General features: G+C 37.8%; 5 protein-coding genes across 6 annotated transcripts; 2 read left to right on the forward strand and 3 right to left on the reverse strand.

Annotated features, from left to right (window-relative positions):
* LOC136281986 (uncharacterized) lies at positions 1-6,668 on the reverse strand. Its single transcript, XM_066169018.1, has 5 exons — positions 6,346-6,668; positions 2,992-3,314; positions 2,387-2,594; positions 1,335-1,670; positions 1-892 (listed from the first exon to the last, which is right to left on the reverse strand). Exons 1-5 carry the CDS (start codon positions 6,659-6,661, stop codon positions 396-398), a joined length of 1,680 nt encoding a protein of 559 aa, XP_066025115.1. The 5' UTR covers positions 6,662-6,668; the 3' UTR covers positions 1-395.
* A 158-nt stretch (positions 6,669-6,826) lies between these two features.
* LOC136281988 (uncharacterized) lies at positions 6,827-9,845 on the forward strand. 2 transcript variants are annotated; one of them, XM_066169021.1, is made up of 5 exons: positions 6,827-7,205; positions 7,280-7,427; positions 7,930-8,166; positions 8,530-8,896; positions 9,483-9,845. In XM_066169021.1, exons 1-5 carry the CDS (start codon positions 7,179-7,181, stop codon positions 9,553-9,555), a joined length of 852 nt encoding a protein of 283 aa, XP_066025118.1. In that variant the 5' UTR covers positions 6,827-7,178; the 3' UTR covers positions 9,556-9,845. The 2 variants fall into 2 exon arrangements, with proteins under 2 accessions (XP_066025118.1, XP_066025117.1); XM_066169020.1 differs by having other exon boundaries at positions 6,828-7,427; positions 9,483-9,844.
* Positions 9,846-9,847: 2 nt separating this feature from the next.
* Positions 9,848-14,342, reverse strand: LOC131783529 (uncharacterized). The gene is made up of 5 exons (XM_059100290.2): positions 13,958-14,342; positions 12,763-13,055; positions 12,162-12,324; positions 11,323-11,655; positions 9,848-10,846 (listed from the first exon to the last, which is right to left on the reverse strand). Exons 1-5 carry the CDS (start codon positions 14,262-14,264, stop codon positions 10,302-10,304), a joined length of 1,641 nt encoding a protein of 546 aa, XP_058956273.2. The 5' UTR covers positions 14,265-14,342; the 3' UTR covers positions 9,848-10,301.
* A 327-nt stretch (positions 14,343-14,669) lies between these two features.
* On the forward strand, positions 14,670-19,206 carry LOC131783505 (uncharacterized). Its single transcript, XM_066169023.1, has 3 exons — positions 14,670-15,066; positions 17,623-17,859; positions 18,534-19,206. Exons 1-3 carry the CDS (start codon positions 14,742-14,744, stop codon positions 18,911-18,913), a joined length of 942 nt encoding a protein of 313 aa, XP_066025120.1. The 5' UTR covers positions 14,670-14,741; the 3' UTR covers positions 18,914-19,206.
* A 137-nt stretch (positions 19,207-19,343) lies between these two features.
* On the reverse strand, positions 19,344-22,721 carry LOC131783503 (uncharacterized). The gene is made up of 4 exons (XM_059100263.2): positions 22,262-22,721; positions 20,838-21,145; positions 20,577-20,676; positions 19,344-20,088 (listed from the first exon to the last, which is right to left on the reverse strand). The coding sequence occupies exons 1-4, from the start codon at positions 22,554-22,556 to the stop codon at positions 19,769-19,771; spliced, it is 1,023 nt and encodes a 340-aa protein (XP_058956246.2). The 5' UTR covers positions 22,557-22,721; the 3' UTR covers positions 19,344-19,768.
* Between the last annotated feature and the right edge of the window lie 222 nt (positions 22,722-22,943).

The following is a 22,943-nucleotide window of genomic DNA, read 5'->3' on the forward strand; positions in this document are numbered from 1 at the left end:
CATCTTGTTTTAATTACATAACTTTTTCTTTTATGTTGTACCCTAGATAAACTTTTACGCTTCATTTTGACCTTCAAAAAAATGGCTCTGTACTGCTGTAATCAAAGATGACCGCCAGTTAAGAATTTTTAAATAAACTGGGTGGAAATTCCTGAAGAATTAAAGAGAAAATGTAGATATTGCTCGACATTATGCAATTTACAATCTCAACAACAGTCATATTTCTGGTAGCAAAACTGAACTAATTAAGATGTACCAATGATAACATCCAACCAAAAGACTTAGTGACTGACAGCAATGGATGCTACTCTTTTACACATTATCCAAATACACTCATATCGCATGATCAGTTGTATTTTCAGGTTTATTTTTTATAGCCGACGAAAGAGATTTATTCAAGTTGTGAAGAACATCTCATACACCTTACTTACTGGGGAAATTGCAGTGGGATTAACAATAGTTCGATAGTCACCAGTTATTTTTTCCCGAAAAACTAGCAATTCTGCATCGGCAGTCGATTGCCATTTTGTCCTCAAGTTTTCCTTGATCTCTGAGGGAAGCATATCTTCATCGAACTTCTCATTTTCATCTTGAAGAGAAATCTCACCATAGCGTAGGCGGGCCTTAAAAAGGAGGGTAAAGTCATCGGGGCACAGATGACGTTCCTTAGTTTCTGATACTGTGGCTGCTGCACCATCATTATCTTTTTGAGCTCTTTTCCGTCTAAGTGACCACGAGCGTTTTGGAGTTTGCTTTTGCGGGTTGTTCCCCTTCCACCAAAAAATAACGCCCTTGTCGTCAAGAAGTCCCTTGATTCTTGATGTAATTAAGTTTTCCTCATTCGGTGACATGTTACTGTTACGGTCGCTGATAATTACGACAATTTTTCCGCCTGAAATCAAAATTGAACAAATTTTCACAACAGCACATAAAATTATCTTAAACAGACAAACGCTCGATTTTTGTAAACTAAGTGTTGATGGTCAAAATGACTGTTGCATAGCATAATTCTGTCCAGCAAACCATATAATCTAATGTTTAACAGTTATGAAGTGTTTTTAATTATGGGTGTTATGTATCTTAGTCTGTATGCACCACTTCTCCTTCCATGGTATATGAGGTCTCCGCACAGCGAGGGTTAAGTTTCACCAAAGAAAAGCTAATGACAATGTTGTGTATGAATGTATTGGCGATATTTTGACAGGCTGGCCTAATACAGCTCAAAGCTGGTTTAAATAGGGCCTGTATAAACAAAAACAAAGCCAGACCAAAACACCGAGAGCTAGGTTCAATTGAAGCCAATACGAATGCATACTTTAAGAAGATGTTCTTACCTACATTTCTTTTCGCCGATTCCAACATGCATTTATATGATTTTGTTTTTGATTTGAATTGAAGTTCATCCCTTAGGATTCTGGCTTCTACCACAATGAAACAGGATTTTAGAGGGCCAGTGAAGATTGATGAATCGCTCCCGAGATCATCAGGAGACCCGCTGAAGATAAAAACCTTGCTAAGAACATCATCAGCAAACAATTCTTTCACCAAACGTATATCAGACTGGTTCCAACCAAGGATCAGTACCTTTTTCATTGGTGATAATGGTTTTGTGCTCATGGAATCGAAGGATTCCCGACAAGCTGCTCCCATCCTTTTTTCTGACTCTATATCTGACATACAAAAAGGAAATATTAGCTTCTCTCTATTGACCAAGCTCAATTTAAATTAGTGAACGGGCCTGAATTATTTCAAATACTAGTTCAGTAGTGTTCATAACTGCGAGGATCGCTTCTATACTCGTTTCTTCAACTGCAGTGCACATATATGGCTCTCATATATTTACAGTCATTACCAATAGTAATAGTTATGATGGTAAAGGAAAAGGATGTTAATCTGTGCAATGTTGATGATTTTTATGATAATGATGATGATGTTGATGATTTTTATGATAATGATGATTATGTTGATGATTTTTATGATAATGATGATGATGTTGATGATTTTTATGATAATGATGATGATGTTGATGACTTTTATGATAATGATGATGATGTTGATGATTTTTATGATAATGATGATTATGTTGATGATTTTTATGATAATGATGATGATGTTGATGATTTTTATGATAATGATGATGATATTGATGACTTTTATGATAATGATGATGATGTTGATGATTTTTATGATAATGATGATGATGTTGATGACTTTTATGATAATGATGATGATGTTGATGATTTTTATGATAATGATGATGATAACGAAGATCATCATGATAACGATGAGGTCGAAAAGAAAAAAAGGGGGGGGTGGGTGAGGGATCATTTTTCCTTACAGATCTCTCTATTTCAAATAGAAAACAACTAAAACTGGACCAACGTACTGCTCATATCTGTAGGTTTCTCGTCAAAGTCACGCGTATCAGCGTCAGTAGATGCACAAGACTGAAGTAAAGAGTCCTGCTTGGGCCTGGGCCTAGCGTCGAGTGGAAATCCCTCAGGGGGTTTCTCATTTTCCATTTCCAAGAAGTTCCCTTGTGTATTGTTTGATGCAGTGGTATTCCTGCTCATTTGATCATGAGATTCAGCTTTCTGTAACAGACGAAACGGCACACACGTACTAAAGCAAACGATACTTGAAAATATTTTTATCCAAATATAAACGTATCAGTTTAAAATTTCTTATGGTTGATCGATCTAGGCAACTTACAGTCTCCATTTGAAATTTCATACGCAAACATGATGTTTATGCATCAAAACTTGGCAAGGGTTCCCACGTCAATCCAATTTTTTTCATTCACAAAAGCAGAGACAACTTTGTTTACTACGCTTTTCAGTATTTTTTGCGAGGTGAGTAACAGTTGTAAATAGACCTCTGAGAATACCCACTTTCCAAAAAAATGTTAAAGGGTTTGGGATCAAAAAATACCTTCCCTCTTATCAAAAATTACCCCTTAGCTCTAACAGTGATTATTAAATGAGGTTCTACCTCAGAGACAACTGTTACAGTTCCACTCGTTACCCTCTCTTTCCGATCAGAGGACTTGAAATACGTTACTGATTCATCTTTTTTCTGTAAGACAAATTTGTGATCCTTCTTGCTAGGATCGAGGAAATGTTTCAGAGCCTCTTCGTGAATCACTCTGTGAGCTTTGTTCCAAGAAAAAATGAAGCCCTTGCTTCCATCCATGAATTCTTCGTTGAACTGGGATGAAACCTTTCTTCGCGCCCAGCGTGAAAGGAGAGATGTGTCTTCTGCAGCAGCATCTCTATAATTATCGTCTCCACCAATAACCACAATCACTCGTTCACCTATTGGTTAAGATAAGAATTGAGCTACGACTTAACGTAAAATTTGTATCCTTAGAGAAACAACCTGGGGTTGAATGTGGCGGACTGAAAGTACATAAAAACTGAAACGATCAAATGTGGAAAAGTAAATTTCATTTGCTGATAAAAAGGGTGTGTAGAGATACTCCCTGTGAATGGAATGCTAATTCATCACCGCATTTCGCCACGTTAGTACCCACTTTTACTAACTGAGTGAAGAGAGAGGCGCTATTTTGTATGAGAGTGAAGAATCCGCCTTAAAACGCAATTCCATACACTGGCCAGGTCTCAAGCCGAGATCTCTCGAATTGGAGCCAGTGCACTAACTTTCAGTTAACCACGTCTCCTACTAATGAATATCTATGCCTAGTGGTGGAAAATTATAATCACAGGTCGAATCCTTCGACGTTAAGATATCTGTGAAGCATTTTTTAAATATTATATAATGTATTGCCTTTAAGATATATTATCAGCGGAAAAGGTTCGAATTCAATGACAACGTTAACAACCTAGAGGGTCTCAATGGGGTTATCCGAAAACCGTAAAACGGCCGAACAATAAACCAATAGTTTTTAAAAAAGTTAACCCTTAAACAAAAAAAAAATTAAAAAAAATAAATTTCTGGTGACAGCAATGGAATGAGCTTAAAAAATGGCCGTAAAGTGGCCGAAATTTTAACCATTAGCCGTAAAATTTATAACAGCATTGAGACCCCCAGTTTATAATTATTAATGTTCAAAACAAAATATTAAAATTCTTAAGAGAGGATGGCAGCATCCATCGAACAAATTTGAAATATTGTGGCAAGTCACCCAAAATTCGTTTTCTTCCTACTTTCGTATTTTGTAGCCCAATATGTCCTAATTATTGTGGTTTAGTTTTTTTGTGAAAATATATTTTAGTTTTCGAGAAATGATTTTTTCGTTCGACCGCTCAAATATACACATTTTCACCGTGAATATTACCCGAGTTGTGTGACCTCATGTAACGAATTTACTTGACCTCCGATATTTCTGTCAACATAATGTTTTGTTTTATCATCTAAACTTAATCCCCTGTCATTATTTAAGCTGGCAAATAAAAACTTATTTTTTGGTGAAAATTTTTGTCCGACATACTTTTTCTATGTCGAAAAGTGGCATCAAAACAAAGACAGTTTTAACAATGACCGATATGACAGAATCTACTGAGCTTCTAGCTTTTAAAAGACAAAATTTCCTTGTGTGTTTATGTTGTTCTAACATGAGATGAACTCAAAGTCCGGCAAAATTTACTTGCGAGCGACCATGAAATATACATCTTGTGCCTATTTGTCGCCACCGTTTACTGGCATTAATCACTACAATTTGTAAAAAAATCTAGCATAATACTCTTACCTCATTTATTTACGATTTTATGAGCTGTTTCGATGATCAAGTTATGCTCTACCACAGTTTAGCCAGATTTAACTTGCAGTTTATAAAACTTCTCCCCATCATTATATCAGTTGCATGACAAGCGTGACACATAAATTCAAAGATGGATCAACCTCCAAGTTACCAAGAGATGGGTTTTTTCCCCCTCTTTGCATATCTATAAAAACCTACCAAGAATTACTGTATTCAGAAAACTACATGTCCAGATCCATCAAAGATTCCTTTACCGGCGGAAGTCAAAGAATGTTCTCAAAAGTCAATTCGATTGACAAGCTACATACTGATTTAGTTAATTGATCTGTTGTATAAGCGTTTCATCTTATATACTAACAAGGAGATTTGCTAACAAAACTTTTTTCTCTTCGCCGAAAATCACATAAAAATTTGTCCTTGCTAAATTTCAAGTGTGCCGCACGTATCAGCACCCCCCGGGGAACCCCTACACATAAGAGGGCGAGGATGCGTTCATTTGTGTTGGTATCAATTATTGCGTGACATACATGGGGTAGGAGGAAACAACGTAAAACCTGGGCTCCTGGCAAAAAGTTATTATCGTAATCTAATACGCTTGGGTATTACTTTTTGCGTAATCAAATAACCGAAACAGCTTACTGGTCTTATAAAATCATAAATAAACAAGGTAAGAGTGTTAGTTTTTTTGACAAATTGTAGTGATTTATGCCAATAAACGGTGGCGTCAAGTAGGCACATCATGTACATTTCGTAGTCGCTAGCAAGTAAAATTTGCCGGACTTTGAGTTCGTCTCACGAAAGAACAACACAAATACACATGGAAAGTTTTACAGTAACTTTATAACCGTCCTTTTGTCTCTTAAAAGCTAGAAGCTCAGTAGATTCTGTCATATCGGTCATTGTTAAAACTGTCTTTGTTTCGATGCTACTTTTCGACATAGAAAAAGTATGTCGGACAAAAATATTCACCAAAAAAATAAATATTTCTTTGCCAGCTTCAATAATGACAGGGCATTAATAAGTTTAGATGATAAAACAAAGGATTATGTTGACAGAAGTACCGGAGGTCAAGTAAATTCGTTACAAGAGGTCACACAACTCGGGTAAAATTCATGATGAAAATTTGCATATTGAGCGGTCGAGTGAAAAAAACCATTTCACCAAAAAACTGCACCACAATAATTAGGACATATTGGACTACAAAATATGAAAGTAGGAGAGAAAACGAATTTTGGGGGACTTGCCGCCGTTTGTCTGATGCATGTTGATATTGGCTCTTAAGGTTACTAAAAAGATATTCCAAATTGGAAAATGATATCTTTCATTTTTTTAGAAAATGAAAAGCAAAATTTCAAAAGATCGTCCTATTGTATTTGATGCACATAATTCGCGCCATCACGCAATAATGTATTAAACACAAGTTTTTTTTTTCTTATCAGTTCATCATTATATTCAGTTACAAGCAATGGCGGCTCTTTCCCATGTCGTATTTCCCTTAACTCACCCTTTATAGTTTTACCTTGCCTTCCCTTCCCATAAACTTCATGCCTAATTTCGTTTTCATTATTATACATGTTAAAGAAAAAACTTTAAAGCCTTGAAAAAAAATCATCTTCATTACTGACCTGTTGCCTTTAATAGAGCCTTGAAAAACTTTCCGTAACCTATTCCGGCGTTCTGTTCATTAATGGACAGCCGTGATTCGTTCGCATTGACGGCAAAGATCGCAAAATCCATGGCCGGCCCGGACCTTATAGTATCGCACAAGTTGGACATTTCGGGGAGACGAAAGTACTTCTGTTTCGAGTCTATGTCAAGGCCAGTGGATTTCTCATTGACAGCGCTCAGTAAGTTACTAACGACATCTAGATTATACGTTTTGTCACAATTAAAAAGATGAAAACATATAGGATTCTTTGACTCCGATCGCTCCACAGACATACTTGAGGTTGTGTTTCACATCCCCTAATTTTCTCGAAACTATCTGCGCAGGACCGTTTAGTTTCAAAATTTCAGAGATAATTTGCATATTGTCATCACGTGGAAATCTCATGACACTTGAGTCACGATTTTCTCATTATTGGTTTGAGAACCCCATGGCTAAGATTTTCAACAGTGCTGGCTTAAATTTAAAAAAAATTAAATCAATCCCTATTCTTTGAAAACTGTCCAGTGTCTTTCGATGGCCAAGTGCTAGAAGAATGCGAGTATAATTTTGAGCTTTCTCGGAAAACATTTGTGACGTCACATGATTATGTTTTGCATCTTAGCTTACTTCATGTCAAGCGAAGGAAAACCGAACGTGCAAAGGTCTTCAATAAGTCGTTCCCAAAGTCAAAGAAAGCCATAGTTGATGTGGTTACTTTCTTTGAATAAGTTATGGCTGAGCTAGAAGACGAAATTTCCTCGCTTTGCAGCGAAATACACGAGTTCAAGATCGGAACGTTTGAGAAGTTCTATGATGCCATGGAAGGCGAAATGGAAGGTTGCTGTGTGAATATTGTTTTCTTTGGCATGGCTGGGTCTGGGAAATCAGCTTTGATTAACTCCATATTCCAGTCTTTAGGATATAAAGAAATGACTCCAGCTGTAACTCAAAACACTGGGAAGGAAGGAACAAAGGTTTTGGATAGATTCTTTCTTCCCGGAAACCCAATCGCGCTTATCGACACGCGAGGATTTTTCTCGATGGATATCATTGAAGAGGGTAGGTCCTTTTTAACTCATGAATTTCAATGTAGCCGATGCTGAAAAGGATTTGAAGATTCACCGTGTGTTGAGCGTTCAGGTTTTAAGAAAATTTATTTACTTGTTTGAAAAAAAGAAAAAAAAACTGGGAAAGCGTGACAAACATGTCCGGCGAAAAAGTGACAACAAACCGCACTACGCTGCCTGCCGGATAGGGATGCATTAAGTGGATGGTGTCATCCAACCTTCGAACAAAGCAGGCCTAACTTTTAACTAGGATGTTTTGGTTAACTTCTTAATCCATTTCTTATCTCCTAAAGTATTCTATACCGCTTAGATAGCAATAAGATCTTTGTTCTTGAATAAGGAGACATTGCTGTATCTTTTCAGAACTGCTTTGGTTAATTCTCCCCACATCGATTCCAGTACCTCATAAAACTGCAAAAAAAAAATTGCAAATCTTAAAATCACGGAATATATATCCCTTTAAATATTGATTGGAACATCTAATTATCTTATAGTCGAACTGTTTCGCATCCTGTTTGGAATTGATCGGCCGGGAGATGATTTGACACGGGGTGACGAGAGCGCTCTAAAGGCAAAAGCCGCTGGCCAGGGAGCCTTCAGACTCGAGAGGCCTCCGCTAGCCGACCAAATGCACGTCGTGATCTGGGTCATAAAAGCTAATGACATCAGATTTGAACAGGGTCAGTACAGAGAAATCATCAAGTATGCTCAAGACCAACTGCGGGAGGCAAGTAAGTAGGACTTTTCCAGTAAGGCATTTCACAACTTACTTCTTGACGCCCGCTACACCATTCAAATTTAGGTGTGACGCTCAAAAAGAGTCTGTCAAAAATAACAGAACGATTAACAGATGCCATACATTTTTTACCGTTTCAAGTACTTTAAGTTGCATCACTATGATCACGCGCCATTCAAATATCCGACCGTCTGACAGACCCACTGGACTGAATTCTTGACTGTCTGACTACTAGACTGCTTGATACATCACAGCTCGCCTGTCTGACTTTCTGGCCGGCTAATTTTAATGATTCACTTTTACCATTATTGATATTGAAGATGTGCTTCATTTGAAGTCCCTTTTCATCCTGTTGAAGCAATCACCATCTTAACTGTAATAACATTCGATGATGAAGTCCAGAGAGGGCCAAATGCCGATGAAAAAAGGAAAAGATTGAGAGAGGCGGCTGTTGAAGTCACTGGTAGCGACATGAGAAATGTGTTTATGATCGCCAACTCGTTACCAGAACAAGATCTTGATCCAGTTTACAAGAAACGTGTCTTGAAGCTGATGAAAAAAGCATTAAAGTGCGGAGAGCGTTCCATTAAGATGCGGCAAACTAAAAGGGAGAGTCCAAAAAAGGAAATTCGGCATTCAGAGTCTGCAGCCGGTGAGCTCAAGTATCCAACCCCAGTGGAGCACGAATATGAACCTCCGACTGATCGTAAATGCAAAAGCTTGCCGTAAGTTACTCATTATTATCAGTAGAGCCTTATCAACTAAGTAGTTAAGGCAACTAGACGGGAGTTGGATGAGAGAGAATTCAAATCACGAACTAAGCTGAGGGCCTATTACTTTGTTCACTTCTTTTTCTTCAGTACCTATTATTTTGAGCCTGAAAGGAATTCGTGCTTCTTCAAAGAAATTGACTCGAATTTGGTAAAACGCTTTCTTTCGAAGAATGTAATAAAGGGGACATGCTCGAGAATAATATTATCGGATAACCAAATGATCTTCTCAGTTTTTTAAAAGATTAACGATTACCATACATTACAGTTGACTGTTAAGTAAACGAAGTCGGCTGGTAAACCTGCGCTCAGATTTGGATCCATCATAAATGTATATTTCGTTATTTTATGAGAATTGACCCTGCATTCGCATCTGTTCTCATCTAACGTATTTGGTTGTGGCTTGAAAAAACTACCTCGCAAATACATTCCCCCGCGTTTTTATCCCTTTCCTTATCATTTCCGACGGACAAAGACAAGGGAAAGTATAAGCAACGACGCCACGTCCCACTCATTAACTCATTTTGTTGTTTCTTAATAGGCCAGATTTTAAATCACCTGAACTCAACCAGTCTACAACGTTCACCAGGAACCTTCGAGATGGAGCTAAATGACAATGAACACTGCCACATGTCCCAAATCGTTGATGTGTTTTCTTGTGTTCATTTTGACTTATCATTAGCTTAAGAGACATCGAAATTTTTCCAAAAACTTTTAGTACACATTCTTTATTTGTTTATTTACTATGTAACAGTATCATCATGAAAGGAGCAAACTTATGAAGATGTGTTTGTTTATCGAGGTTATGGGGAATTGATGTCCAAACGTATGTCTCAGGAGTTAAAATCAATTGTAGAGTAAGGCTATTGATTGAAGATCGCTACAACACGGCTCACGATAATAAATGACAGCTTGAATCTACAGTTCATAAAGATCAGAGGCTCAAAATCCTAAGACAAACGTTTGGATCTTAATATATCATTATGCGGAGCAGACTCCTTCTAAATGACACAAAAAATACGAAAGCAGCAGGAGTTTTGATATTCGGGCATGCTAAGTAGCCCTCAAAATCTACGATATTCTTGTGGACATATCACTTATTTTATTATCTTTTCGAGATAGATATGGGACGAAACTGAAGCCTTAAGGTATAAAACAACTAAAGGAACTTTTATTCAATGATTTGGATAAAAATCAGAGTTGCCTTCACCCCATATTCTCATCTCAGTTTTATCTTAAAGCGCTTTGAAAAGTGTTGTATTCGTAACGAAAGATGGATACAACAAGCAGATTATGCGTCTGTAAAAAATTTTACTGCTAGTCTGAAAGAGAAAAGTGAATTGACTGTTCTCAAATAGAGTCAGTTAAGAGGAGGGGAATGTGCTCTATCTTGGCGAAATGGAAGATGGCTAATCCCCTTTGCAGCAATGCCGTTAAGAAACTGTACAATAGATTTGTTCTGATTATCCTTCACAACAACATGGTGTTGTGTTTTTCCAGTCTCTCTATGTTCATGTATCAGTAATTCGACGTTGGGAGCAGAGTGCCATTTTTCGTATAAGTTGTCCTCTATCCCTTTAGGAGGGGTCCATTCTCCGGACCTCTTTTCTGCCTCGTGATATGAAATCCTACCATAGCGAAGTCGGGTCTTCAAAACCAGTGTTGGCTCTTCGACATGCTTTGGTGGTGTGCAGCGATCTGCAAATCCCTTTGGCGAACCCTCAGGAAGAGATTGTGATCGATGGAACGGCGCATTGCGTCTAGAAAATTGCTCCTGAGGCGAAAAGGTTTCTCGCCACCAAAGAATACATACCTTTTCTCCGAGAATTTTAGTAATCTCATCTGTAATGGTGTGTTCGTGAATCGGACGATTACCAAAGCAGATGATAGTGACGACTTTTTTGTCTAAATGCAACAAAAGTATTTAAGTTAAGAAAGATCGAAACCTTTAGCAACAGTTGTAAAGCAGAGAAAAAGGCGGCGTTAGTTATCAGCATGGTGACAATTTACATCTTTAGTTTACCTCGCCCATTTTTTTTAAGGAAAACCCTAACGAAAATCAAAACAACAATCTATGCATACATAAAATACGGAGTTTTACTAAATTGCATGAAAACCTTACAGCCAACTGTAAGCGAAAAGTCTAGTTGCATTTTAAAAATGATAACAAAAGAGGTAATATCAAACTAAGGTCTTTTTTGTAGTGTCCTTTTAAATTCATATAATAAGCGGGATTACCCACAAAGACTAAGACGCGCAGAAGACCATAACAACTATACAAGCACGTGTCTATGCACGCCACAAAAAATAAGCTATCACTTTGAACACAACTGCAGAGCGCTGCTTCATTGTTCCCCTTTACTTCAAAGATATTTTCTTACCAACGTTATCTCTGGCAACTAGAAGCAGGTCTTTGTAATGCGGTGCGAACTCTTCCAAGATGGCTGCTCCATCCAAAAAGATGAAATAAGATCTTATGGAATTTATTGAATGCGATTTTAGGGCATCTTTGAATTCCACCGGGCTGCCGGAGATATATAGAACCTTTTCAGAGAATTCATCACCGAAAAGGTTCCTAGAAAGAGCTAAATCAGACTGATTCCGGCCAAGCACTACAACCTGGTTCGCCTCAGATTTCGATTGTGTCATGTTCGTGTCCATTGCGTCCTGAAAGTGGCCGTAGACAGTTTCTGATTTTTTAGACGAACACCGTTCTATCAAATTAATTGAAAATAAGGGGTCATAAAGAGCCTGAAAGACTTTTCTTCAAGTTTGCGTTACAAGGTTAGGCAAAGTAGCCAGACTTTGGGTAACGTCGAACCGTACACCCGACTCAGTACTTTTCGAAAGCTATGATACTGGAGCTATTAACCCATACGTGTGTTCTGCAGAGACTGGCAATGGTCTCCATACACCGTCAAAACAAAATAATGCGCTAAAAGAATACTGTAATATAAGGCTAACATTTTTCTGTCTTTGAAAATTATATTCTTGACGAAGCTAATAAGCTCCGAATTTATGATTCTTTTCAAAACGAGAAACAAATTATCTCTGAATATGTCTAAAGGTTCGTCAAGAAATAAAAAGCTATAGTAAATTAATCATTGTGTACTGCAAAAATAACTAAGTCAATGTGGATTTACGAGTCCTCTCTGTGAATGCACAAGTACTTATAGAAAAGAGATACCAATACAGAAATAACTCAAAGGGGTTTACTTACCCATCTCCTCCTTGGATTTTGCCCCAGAATCATCACACTCAGCCATTTCTTTTTGAAGATTGGAGGTAGGGACATCCTTTTGCCTCTGACAGATTTCAGATGCAAACTTTCTAAGTGCTCCTCCCTCTTCCTTTTGGGTTTTTGCTTTGTGTAGTTCAGTTGTCTAGGACACGAGAACAGAGAAATTTTTGAAATAAGAGAAAAAAGCTGTTGTTTATATATAATTTAACTGTAGTTTGACTAAAAGTGTTTTCTTCTGCCCTTTGCCGGATAACCGAGACAATTTACCCTTTGAAGGGTGATAGTTCAATATCTTATTGCCTAAAGTGGAGACGTGAAGTGGGAACACTACAAGTCAGCCCAGAAATGGTAAGAAAGCAACTTCATCTTAAATATCATTGATTTCTAGCAAAAGCGTAGTGAGAGTCAGCAGACACAACACCTGAAGGGAGTTGCATTGATATAATACTCAACTCTTTATACATCTTCCAGGAAATGCAGAGCAGCCAATGGCATAATTGCTAGAAAAGTTTTTAGATTCTATTAACGTTTGCTACAATTAATGAATGTTTATTGCAGCATTTTTATTGGGAAGACACACCTGCTTTTGATCACCTAAAGTTTCACTCTGCATGGGCTCTGCCTGAGGTTTTTTTTTGTAAAAAAATTTTTGACCCTTCTTCTTGGAATCAAGAAAATGTAACAGTGCCTCCTCATGAATCCCCCTGTGTTTCTTGTCCCAAGAAAAAATAAACCCCTTGGTTCCATCCATGAATTCTTCTTTGAACTGAGAAGAAACCTTCCTTCGGGCCCAGCAAGACAGGAGAGATCCATCTTCCTCAGAGGTATTTCTGTAGTTGTCATCTCCACCAATAACAACAATTACTCTTTCATCTGGGGTCATAACAAATGTGAAAAAACAATATAATCAGCCAAGTGGTGAGGATTTTCATTATCCTTCATGAGTCTCAGCAAGGAACAAACCACCCATAATTTTGAGTGGCTTAAACCTGTTTCTAAATGGCAGGCCTTACTGCTTTCCTTTCCTATCCATGTCAAAAGAACAGAGTCTTCATGCAAAAGCCAATCCAAAAAAGGTAACCTGCATGCACATAAAAGAAAAAACAACTATGCCCTCCATTATGAAAGAGGTCTATACTAAGAAATCAAACAAAATGGATGAGTTAGAAATGCAAAACAAAACAAACAGATAGTTTGAGTGACATGTAGTTCCAAATGCTCCAATAAGACAGTAAATCAAGGCTTTACTTTGTTTGAATGTTTTTCCTCGTTTCATATAAAATTTCACACCTTTGGATGAAGGCAAGAATGATGAGATGCCCGGAAAGAATGACTAAGTGACTTGTGACATACTGATAAATTCTCCTTCCAAATTGTCTTGTATTCTTTTGAAAGAGTGAAGGAGAAAAGTCTGTTTGTGCTTTATTCCAACTGTCTCTCCACTTGCCAAAAGGCACAAAAAACAAAAACAAAACAAGTAGTAACACAATAACAGGCCAGCTACTTCTCCGACTTCAGCTGAGAGAAGTTTGACATCTTGGTATTCATTTCGTTACACCAGAGAGAGCTCGCGCTGTCACGCACGGTTTGTCCACGAATTGCTTTCGTTGTTATTTAACAATAGTAACGGATCTCACCCTTGCTTATTTGTCGCAAAAACCTTTTTGATACCGCAACGTTGTTTTTTTCGTTTCATCTGTGTAAGATGAAACTTGAAAATCGCCTGAAGATTTGAATTTATCCCAATCAAGGACGAACAAAATTTAAACACTCACCCGTTGCCCTTAGTAAAGCTCTGTAGATATTTGCGTAACTAATTCCAGCGTTATCCTCGTTAATCGACAGCCTAGATTCGTGTGCATTAACAGCAAAAATGGCATAATCCATCATTTTTCCATCACTGGTCTGGTCATCAATAGTCTTAGTTAACTCAGGCATATGGTGGAGGCGAAAATATTCCTTCTTCGATTGTATATCGATCCCCGTCGTTTTCGTTTTAATGACGTCCAAAAATTTCTCAACAACATCTAAATCGTACGTGTTATCGCAGTTGAAGAGATAAAAGCACTTAGAACTGTTCATCTTTCTTTGTGATTGGATCTTTTCACTTCTACTTTTGGGGCAGTATTTTCATTCTCTGTCTGTTTCCTTGAATTGCACAGGTTTGGTGACGCCGAGAATTTCCAATAATAATTTGCATAATAGTGAGCGAAGACACTTTACAGTCACGCAATTCACCAATATTTTTAATCTATGTCACGTCGATTCCACTGCAGGGTAATTAATTTCAACAATTATGACTGCAAAAAAAAAAAATTTTAAAATAATACACCAATTTCAGTTTCATGAAGCCTCTACGTTGCATTTCAAGGGACAGCTGTCCACAAGACTGAATGTAAATTGGGTTTTCTCGGAAATCTGTAGCTGAGGTCACATGATACGTCGGTCAAAGACATGTAATGACTGTGTAAGGTGACGTAGCAACGATATCGCCTTCCGAAACAGAATTGTAACGATAGCTGGTTCGGTTAGGATCTGATTATTTCATGGACATAAGTCATGGAGTCGATAGAAGATGAGATTTCATCGCTACGTAGCCGAGTACTTGATTACAACATCGGAAAGTACGAGACGTTCCACGATGCTCTGGAGGGCGAAATGGAAGAATGCTATCTAAACATTGTGTTCTTTGGGATGTTTGGCTCCGGAAAATCCGCTTTGATTAATTCTATTCACAAGGCTTTAGATCTCAATGAAGAGCCTGCCATAATTCAAACTACCGGTAAGGATGGAACAAAGACTTTGGAGACTTTTGTTCTTCCGGGAATTCCAGTAAAGCTTTATGATACGCGTGGATTTTTCGCCATGGACATAACAGAAGAAGGTAGGTTATGTTAAACTTTAAACTACTTGTTGAAATACTTTGAATTATAAAGTGCACAACCTCACGGGCTAATGAAAAACTCTCTCTTCTCGAAATCGGCAAACGTTAGCAAACGAAAAATAGTCATACCGGAAGTGGACGGGCTGACGAGATTTGCTTAAATTACTTAGTCGCCGTTGCGTGATCGGCTCTCAAACGTGTACTCGCAATTTTAATGAAATCTCATGCTTTATATTAGAAACTACCTTTTGGGGAAGCCCAACCTTATTTTTTCAATCTGTTAATTACAAATGCACCACCCCTTATTCGGCAGCCTGTATAAGTAGCAGGCGCAAATTGGTAAGTGAAGGAGAGATATAATTTGAGCCTTGTGATTTTATAAAGGGAACGAAGTCGATTATGGTAACGGAACATCAGCATATTTTTATAACTAAAAATCCTGGCAGGTCTCTTTGCTGATTTAGTTTCATTCAATCTACTTGTCAATTTCATCAAGGTTTGAAAAATATCACATAACCAATGACAAGGTTGTCATATTTGATGGACAGGCGAGCTTAGCATGGTAATGTTACACACAAGGTGTAGAATATCGTTCTTCAACAAATATCTTAAAGCTGACGGTACCAGCCATAAACGGGGAGAGGAAGGGAAGCTAAAAAGAGGGGGCTGGGGATTTAAATACAGTCGACGAAAAAGCGAAACTCAACATTAAATTGAAGGAGAATAAATGAATGAATGAATGAATGAATGGAGGACTTTATTAAAGTGTCAATAGTATTTAGCTTAAAGAAAACTAATTAGGGACACTGTTTACACATTAAAAAGTACCTAAGCTACAATTATAATACAACATTTCACGTCAAGCTGTACACTTGAAAAAACACGATTTTCGTGTCTGCGGATTGATACTAATAATTTATTGTCTGTATAAACCCATTAAATAATATAATTATAACATTTTTCCTTGGTTATGTTAGAAAGGCTCCCTTTATAAAATTCAGATCCCTTTAGAATCCAGTTAAGCCGAATACACTTCTGCCGCACTGTAAATACCGATTCTATTAAGATCCAGCTACGGTTTAAATCCAAATGACTGTACTTGTTGTGGAAAAATTATTTAAATGGCTGCAGTGTCTTACTCAAGTTGTCCAAGAGAAAAGTTTGTCTTTGCAGCTAAGGTCTTTTAAACTCATTTCCTTAAGTTTTTCTGCCACCTGGTAGTGTCTCCACTGTCCAAGTGAGATGCTTTGCTGTAAATTACACCCACTCTGAATACAGTTTTCCTCTGTTGTAATGCTTGGGACATTAAATGCTACTGATGATTGGTGCACGAAGAAGGTGGCTTTGAAGTCTCCTCCTTGTGATTTCCTTAGTAGATGATGCAGTACGTAGAGATATCCAGGAAGAATTGGACCAGAAATCTAAAAGCTAAATTATTTACACTTCAACTCATTATGTATTGAATAGATAGATAAATGAATAAATGAATGACGTATAGGGACTAAAATAAGCTCAGAAGATATTAAATATATATAAAATGTAAAATTCAAAGCATCCTAGAAGCATATATCACAGTTTTTATAATTATTTATCAAGAGTGATAGGTCTTTGCCATTAATATATTTTTTAAAACTCATAAAATTAGGATTCTCTTTATGACTTTCTTCCAATTTATTTCAAAGATGGGACCCAAAGTATCGTAGAGAATGTTTTCCATAGTGTACTATTCGAAAACGTGGAATATTGAAATCAGCGTTCCTCAGAATATATCGTTTCGGGGTAGTATTAAATATTTCTGTTATATAAGAGGGCATAAGTCCGTTTTTTACTTTGTACATGAAAATGGCGATGTTTTGTAACCTTTGTTGGTACAGACTTAGTAGACCTGCTCTTGTAAGTAGCTTGCTGTAGGTCTCCGATTTGGATCTAAAGACTGCCCTGAGTGCCCGCTCTTGAATTCTTTCCATTTTCTTCTTATCAGATGATTTGTAAAAGTGCTACACAATATCACAATATGTAAGGTGGGGACAAGTATTAGACTTGTACAGCTGTAACTTTGCAGTACATGGGATTAAATTACGTCTCAGTAAGACCCCAACCCCAACCTGATGGTCATCAGCATACAAAATAGATTAGTAGACTGCCTATGTAGTGGGAGATCATTTTGGAACACGTTCCAGAGTAAAGGCCCGAGGAAGGAGCCTTGTAGACACCCCCTTTTTTATTCTTTCCATCCGCTGAGCGCTTCCTGTAGTTTGACTCTGTTTCTTCAACGCTCAAGAAAGGATCGCATAAGATTCTGTGATGCTTCGGAAAAGCCGTATGCTTTGAGTTTCTGAATCATTAGTGCGGGGTGCAGCGAATCAAAAGCTTAGCTCATATCAGTGGATAGAACAGTCACGAACTCTTTATTGTCGGCAGCCATTTTCCAGTCAAAGGAGATACGAGAAGGGAAGAGGAGAAGAAGTTAATAATATAGTATTATTGAAGTACGTATTCAAATCCAAAAATGAACCACGCTTACAAAATGATAATTTTGTTCCATATTATACACAGGGGAGCTGTTTCGTATTCTGTTTGGCATTCACCGACCAGGAGAAGACTTGTGTCGAGATCACGTGAGCGCACAACTAGCGGTAGCCGCTGGCCCTGCTGCCTATAGATTAGAAAAACGCCCCCTGGTCGAACAGATGCATGTTGTCTTTTGGGTCATACAAGGTGTCGACATCAGATTCGAGAAGGGAAAGTACAAAGAAATCATAAAATTTGTACAAGAACAGTTGCAAAGTGCAAGTGAGTTGATGATAATTGTAATTATGATATAATTTTGAGTATCATTATGAAAGGTAAGGTGCAAGCAGTGTTTGTCATCCAATGCTATTATTTGGTTTTCCTTTGGAGGATATTCCTCGAAAAGTAACCTCCCATTCCTTCCTTCGTCAAATCATAATGGTGGGTGATTGTTATGTCAAGAGCTTTTGGCAATGCCCACTTCATTTAATGAATGTGCGTTATACAATAAGTATTCTTGGATTTTTTTTTTACCATCTTCAGGTGTGGATCTTATTCCTCATTAGCATATCCAAGCTAGCCGTTGTTAATCAAATCGCAGATTTGTAGGAGCATCATATATAGAATTACATGTACGCTAATTCAGGAGATTAAAATCAGTAAATATGCAAATTGAACGACTGATCGAGGCGTGGTGATGTCATTCACTCAAACCAGTTTTATTTCGGGTCTTTTTACCTACCTTGCCTCGACAACGAGTTTGAAAACAAAAAAATTTTCCCTCAAAAGTGAGGAAAAGAAAACTAATTTGCATGCGCATAAAAAAGTGATAATCGTGTCCGTCTTTATGACAGAGGTCTATTCAGACTGTCAAAAGAAAGGTATGACCCCCATTAAGTCGACTTAGAGCTCAGCAATGTTTGCAGTATGACTAATTCGTCATCGTCACTTTGCAGCAATAACGGTATTTACTGTCATAACATTTGATGACAAGATCCAAAAGAGGCCCAACGCTGATGACGAGAGAGAGAGGTTGACCAGTGAAGCTATTGAAGTCACCGGTGGTGACAAGAGAAAGGTATTTTTCATTGCCAACCCAGCACGAGGACAAGACCTTGATCCCTTTTACAAGAAAAGTGTCTTGGAAATGTTGGAACAGGCATTAAAATGCGGTGAGCGGTCAATCAGGATGCGCCAAACTAAAAGGGAGAGCCCTAAGAAGCAGGCACGGAATTCAAAGTCGGAAGTTGATGGCCTCAAGTTTCCAGTCCCAGTGGAGAATGACGACGAACCTCCACTCACGGCCTTGACGTACAAGCATAGCTATGATATTTAAGAGTTCGCCGATGCAGTGAAAAATGTGTATACATTGTATATTTTGTTGCGTTCATAGCCATAGAATTCATTTTGTCTTTCTCAATATGTCATTGCATAAATTATTTTTGATTCTCTAAACAGAACATGCGTATCCTATTTTATAAAGCTGTAATCGTGACTGGTAGGTCGAGTAAAGATAACCAGTAAACATCGCAGTAAACATTGGTTATTTAACTGACCAATAAAAAAGCTTACTCTGTTTTCTTATAAAGCACTCAGTAAGGGGCTAGAGCACTCAAGAGTGAGCGACTACGTTTCGTGTCCCCCCCCCCCCCTCTACACTTCCGTGTTCAAGTAGGGGCGAGATTCATGTGGAATTTTCGCGAAAGTTACACAGTAAGGACTAACAACTAATTTTAAAAAGCTGAAAGGCTATTTTGTAACTAGACTTCCACTTTACGATGCTTTAATTTCCTTTTTTTATTATCACACCTGAGAATATTTCACTACCATCAATGCGGCAGCTTCTAAAGAATAGGTAAGTTCGACAACTCAGAACATTATATCGCAGTCCATATGTGAGACTGCGCGCTCATTTTCAAAATGTTTTCATTTCTACGGAGCTGATTATTAACTTTTTCGAACACCAAGCTAATGTAGTTCGACTACATTCATGATAATGATAATGATAATCAAGTATACATGGGAATACTTCACCTAAAAATTTAGCTCAAATCCATAGTAAAACCTGAGGCGATTACAAACATCCACACCGCGGATTTGCATGCCACTAGTTTCTGTAACTATTCCGTGCTACCCTCATGTAAAGTGTATTATTATTATTATCATTACTATTATGCATATGCATTTCTTCTCATATGCACGCGCACATGCGCATGTGTGCACGTGCGCGCATTTGTGCCCTCCACATATGATACTTAAAGTTTTGCCAATGATTCATTTTTACGGCACAGTTGTCTTGGCCGTCACCATCGGCGGTGAACAGTACTTTAGCATCCGGGACCAGCTTCCATTTTTTTTCAAGGTCCTGCATGACTATTTCAGATGGCTGCCACCCTTGTTGCCATTCCACAACGTCTTTATTCTCAGAAGAGATTTTTCCGTATCTCAGGTGCGTTTCAAGCAACACTGTTCCTTTTGGGTGGTTTACTAGAGCAGGTGTTGTGTCAGCGCCTAAGGAGAGTGCCAGATTTTAACATACTAGCTAATTATAAAAATGATTGCAGTCACTGTCGCCTGTTCATGGTGGTTCAATCGTAATCAAACACTTTAAGGATTCGCCAGTAGTTCATCCAAGTCAAAACAGAAAACTTTTTTATTATCCAAGTCACAGTGTTTGAGCTGTCCAATTCATTTATACATTGGTTTTCAACGCACGTTAAATAGTATCTCGACAAAGAGAAAAGTAAAAGGGATTACTCGAATTCAACAAAACAAAGAAATCAGTGAGTTTTATTTTGTTGAATTGTGAAGCACATTGACCCGACTTGCCCTTTTTCTCGCAGAAAGATAGTGATAATTATATTTGTTAGGCAATATATTTGTTTATAATAAAAAAAAACAAGAATCATTAACGGTAGATCTTGCATATTGCTACAATTTAGCCTATTCGAAAATAATCATTTTAACTTAAGTTTGTAAACAATAAAATGATTAGTTACCTCCATATTCTTCTGACCTCTCGTCCTGGGTTGATTTTTCATGTTCAAGATTCAGTACATCATTATCCATAAGCTGATCAGAGGCACCTTCTTCTATAACCTGTTTAGGGAAATTAAGTAGCATTGACTCGTAAAGAAATACTCTCCTTATTTCTTGCAAGTGATGATAACTTGTGAACAAAGAGAAGGGGAAGGAGAGGAACATGCTTCAATCAGCCATCCGAAAAGCGATAAAAAGAAAGGTATTTGGCACCACCCTACCTTATCACCCTCTCCTGGGGTGGTTACTGACGAGGTGACCTGGAACTCAGGGAGAGGCTTTGGTTTTGGTTGATATTGAAACTTCTGTCCTTCCTTGTTTGGATCAAAGAAGTGCAGAAGTGCCTCCTCGTGGATCGTTCGGTGCTTTGAGTTCCAAGACAAAATAAAACTTTTCCTTCCATCAAGGTACTCGTCATCAAACTGCGAGGCCACTTTTCTCCGTGCCCAGCGTGAGATCACAAACTGTTCCTGTTCAGTTTCATCTTTGTAATCCTTGTCTCCAGCGATGACTATCAACACTTTGTCACCTGTATAATCAAACAACCATTATAACTAAATAATAATAATAGTAGTAATAATATTAATAGCAATGGTGTCATAAAAAATACTATGATGATGAATGATATTGACGACGACCATAATGATGACAATGACAATAGTAACGGCATGGGTAAAGGCAGTCGAAAGTGACAGGCACGGGGACAGTTACGGGTACAATAACAGTGACTGTGACAGAGACTGTGCTGGAGACAATAAAAGTGGTAGATACTGTAACAGAGAGAATAAAAGTGACAGAAATTGTGACAGTGAAAATGAAATTGAGAGAGATTGTGACAGAGACAATGGCAGTGAAAATGGCAGGGAAGGTGACTGAGACAGTAACATTAATGACGACAGCGTTGGCGACAATAACAACAACAGTGACAGTCTGTGACCGAGACGACATCAGTGACGATGTGAGTGACAGTGGCTGAGACAGTGACAGGGTGAGTGCAAAGAAAAAAACAGTAACAGCGACAGTGGAAATTTTTACGACAGAGTCAGTGGCAGTGACAAAAACAGTGGCACTAACAGCGAAAGTAACAGTAAATTATAGTGACATTAACGGTGACAATGAAAGTGACAGTGACAGTAAAAGTAAGAGAGACGGTGACAGTGATCATAATGATGAAAAGGAAAACAATTTATATCAATGTGAGTGTCATGACTTTTGTAGCTTTGGGCTTGAAAATACCTCTGTTAAAATTGCCAAGGGTACCCTCCATTTGATTTTGCACTTAAAATTAAAAAATAATGCTTTCATCGCTTGTGTAATTCCTAATTTTGTCGATACTCTTAATACTTTATTTCCTCAGTTCACCAGAATAACCCTTAAATACAAGATTCAAACTCATACTTTGTAGCAAACCAAGCATGGCCCGACTTGTTAGTCTAAGCGGCGGGACTCTGTTGGAGCCATTATCGAAAGTGAAAGTAACTGAATAATGATAAAACAATAAGGTAAACCAGACTGGTAAAAGCTGTCATCGATGTTTCATAACAAAGTGGTACTTCAGACCCTTTTATGCTTGTTGTGTAACACCGGAACGGGTTTATTTACGAAAGTACGACTTTTCAAACGCTTCCGCCCTTGAAATACTCACCCGTGGCTCTTGACAATGCTTTATACAACTTGGCGTAACCAATTCCAGCGTTTTCTTCGTTGATCGAAAGCCGAGATTCATCTGCATGGACAGCGAAAACGGCAAAATCAATTTTTAAGTGAGGAATCTTACTGTCGCAAATTTCAGACATGCTTTTCAATCCAAAATATAGCTTTTCAACATCGATCTTCAGGTTGTGCTTCTCTTCCATTTCAAAGAGAAGTGCTTCGACTTCTTTTAGCTCGCATGTCTTGTCACAGTTGAACAGGTAACCTTTCATTGATTCTCTTTCCATTTTTCCACTAGCTTTTAGAACTCGCAAGCGCTTTAGGAAGGATTACTGTGTTTTGGAAATTAATGTTAACCGCCGTTCCGTGAACTGTGGAATCGATTGTTACAGATCGATTTCTTAGAAACGAGATCAACCTTCGCCAATCATGAACAATAGCTGTGTTGTTGACTTCGTCACGTGGCTAAAAAAAAATAATTTGCCCTTGAAATGAAATTTTAAAAAAATAAAATACAATTGAAATAACATGTACTAAAATGAGAAAGAGCTTAAGATATCTAGCGAAGCTATTGTAAAGTACAAAATCATCTCAGTCGCTCTGTTATTACAATATCACGAAAAAAAGTTTGTACCGATTCATCGTGGTGATCACTCTGAAACAAATACGAAGTA

This window comes from Pocillopora verrucosa, chromosome 6 (assembly GCF_036669915.1).
Source record: "Pocillopora verrucosa isolate sample1 chromosome 6, ASM3666991v2, whole genome shotgun sequence".
Lineage (NCBI taxonomy): Eukaryota > Metazoa > Cnidaria > Anthozoa > Scleractinia > Pocilloporidae > Pocillopora > Pocillopora verrucosa.

Coding starts and splice junctions, on each gene's coding strand:
- LOC136281986 (XM_066169018.1), bottom strand. CDS start 6,661: ATGTCTGTGGAGCGATCGGAGTCAAAGAATCCTATATGTTTTCATCTT. Junction 2,595..2,991: donor CTGTAACAGTTGTCTCTGAG/GTAGAACCTCAT, acceptor CGTCTGTTACAG/AAAGCTGAATCTCATGATCA. Junction 893..1,334: donor ATCGGCGAAAAGAAATGTAG/GTAAGAACATCT, acceptor TTTTGATTTCAG/GCGGAAAAATTGTCGTAATT.
- LOC136281988 (XM_066169020.1), top strand. CDS start 7,100: ATGGCTGAGCTAGAAGACGAAATTTCCTCGCTTTGCAGCGAAATACAC. Junction 7,428..7,929: donor GATGGATATCATTGAAGAGG/GTAGGTCCTTTT, acceptor ATTATCTTATAG/TCGAACTGTTTCGCATCCTG. Junction 8,167..8,529: donor AGACCAACTGCGGGAGGCAA/GTAAGTAGGACT, acceptor ATCCTGTTGAAG/CAATCACCATCTTAACTGTA.
- LOC131783529 (XM_059100290.2), bottom strand. CDS start 14,264: ATGAACAGTTCTAAGTGCTTTTATCTCTTCAACTGCGATAACACGTAC. Junction 13,056..13,957: donor AGCTTTACTAAGGGCAACGG/GTGAGTGTTTAA, acceptor TTATGACCCCAG/ATGAAAGAGTAATTGTTGTT. Junction 12,325..12,762: donor CTTTAGGTGATCAAAAGCAG/GTGTGTCTTCCC, acceptor CTCGTGTCCTAG/ACAACTGAACTACACAAAGC.
- LOC131783505 (XM_066169023.1), top strand. CDS start 14,742: ATGGAGTCGATAGAAGATGAGATTTCATCGCTACGTAGCCGAGTACTT. Junction 15,067..17,622: donor CATGGACATAACAGAAGAAG/GTAGGTTATGTT, acceptor TATTATACACAG/GGGAGCTGTTTCGTATTCTG. Junction 17,860..18,533: donor AGAACAGTTGCAAAGTGCAA/GTGAGTTGATGA, acceptor GTCACTTTGCAG/CAATAACGGTATTTACTGTC.
- LOC131783503 (XM_059100263.2), bottom strand. CDS start 22,556: ATGGAAAGAGAATCAATGAAAGGTTACCTGTTCAACTGTGACAAGACA. Junction 21,146..22,261: donor AGCATTGTCAAGAGCCACGG/GTGAGTATTTCA, acceptor TTGATTATACAG/GTGACAAAGTGTTGATAGTC. Junction 20,677..20,837: donor CCCCAGGAGAGGGTGATAAG/GTAGGGTGGTGC, acceptor TTCCCTAAACAG/GTTATAGAAGAAGGTGCCTC.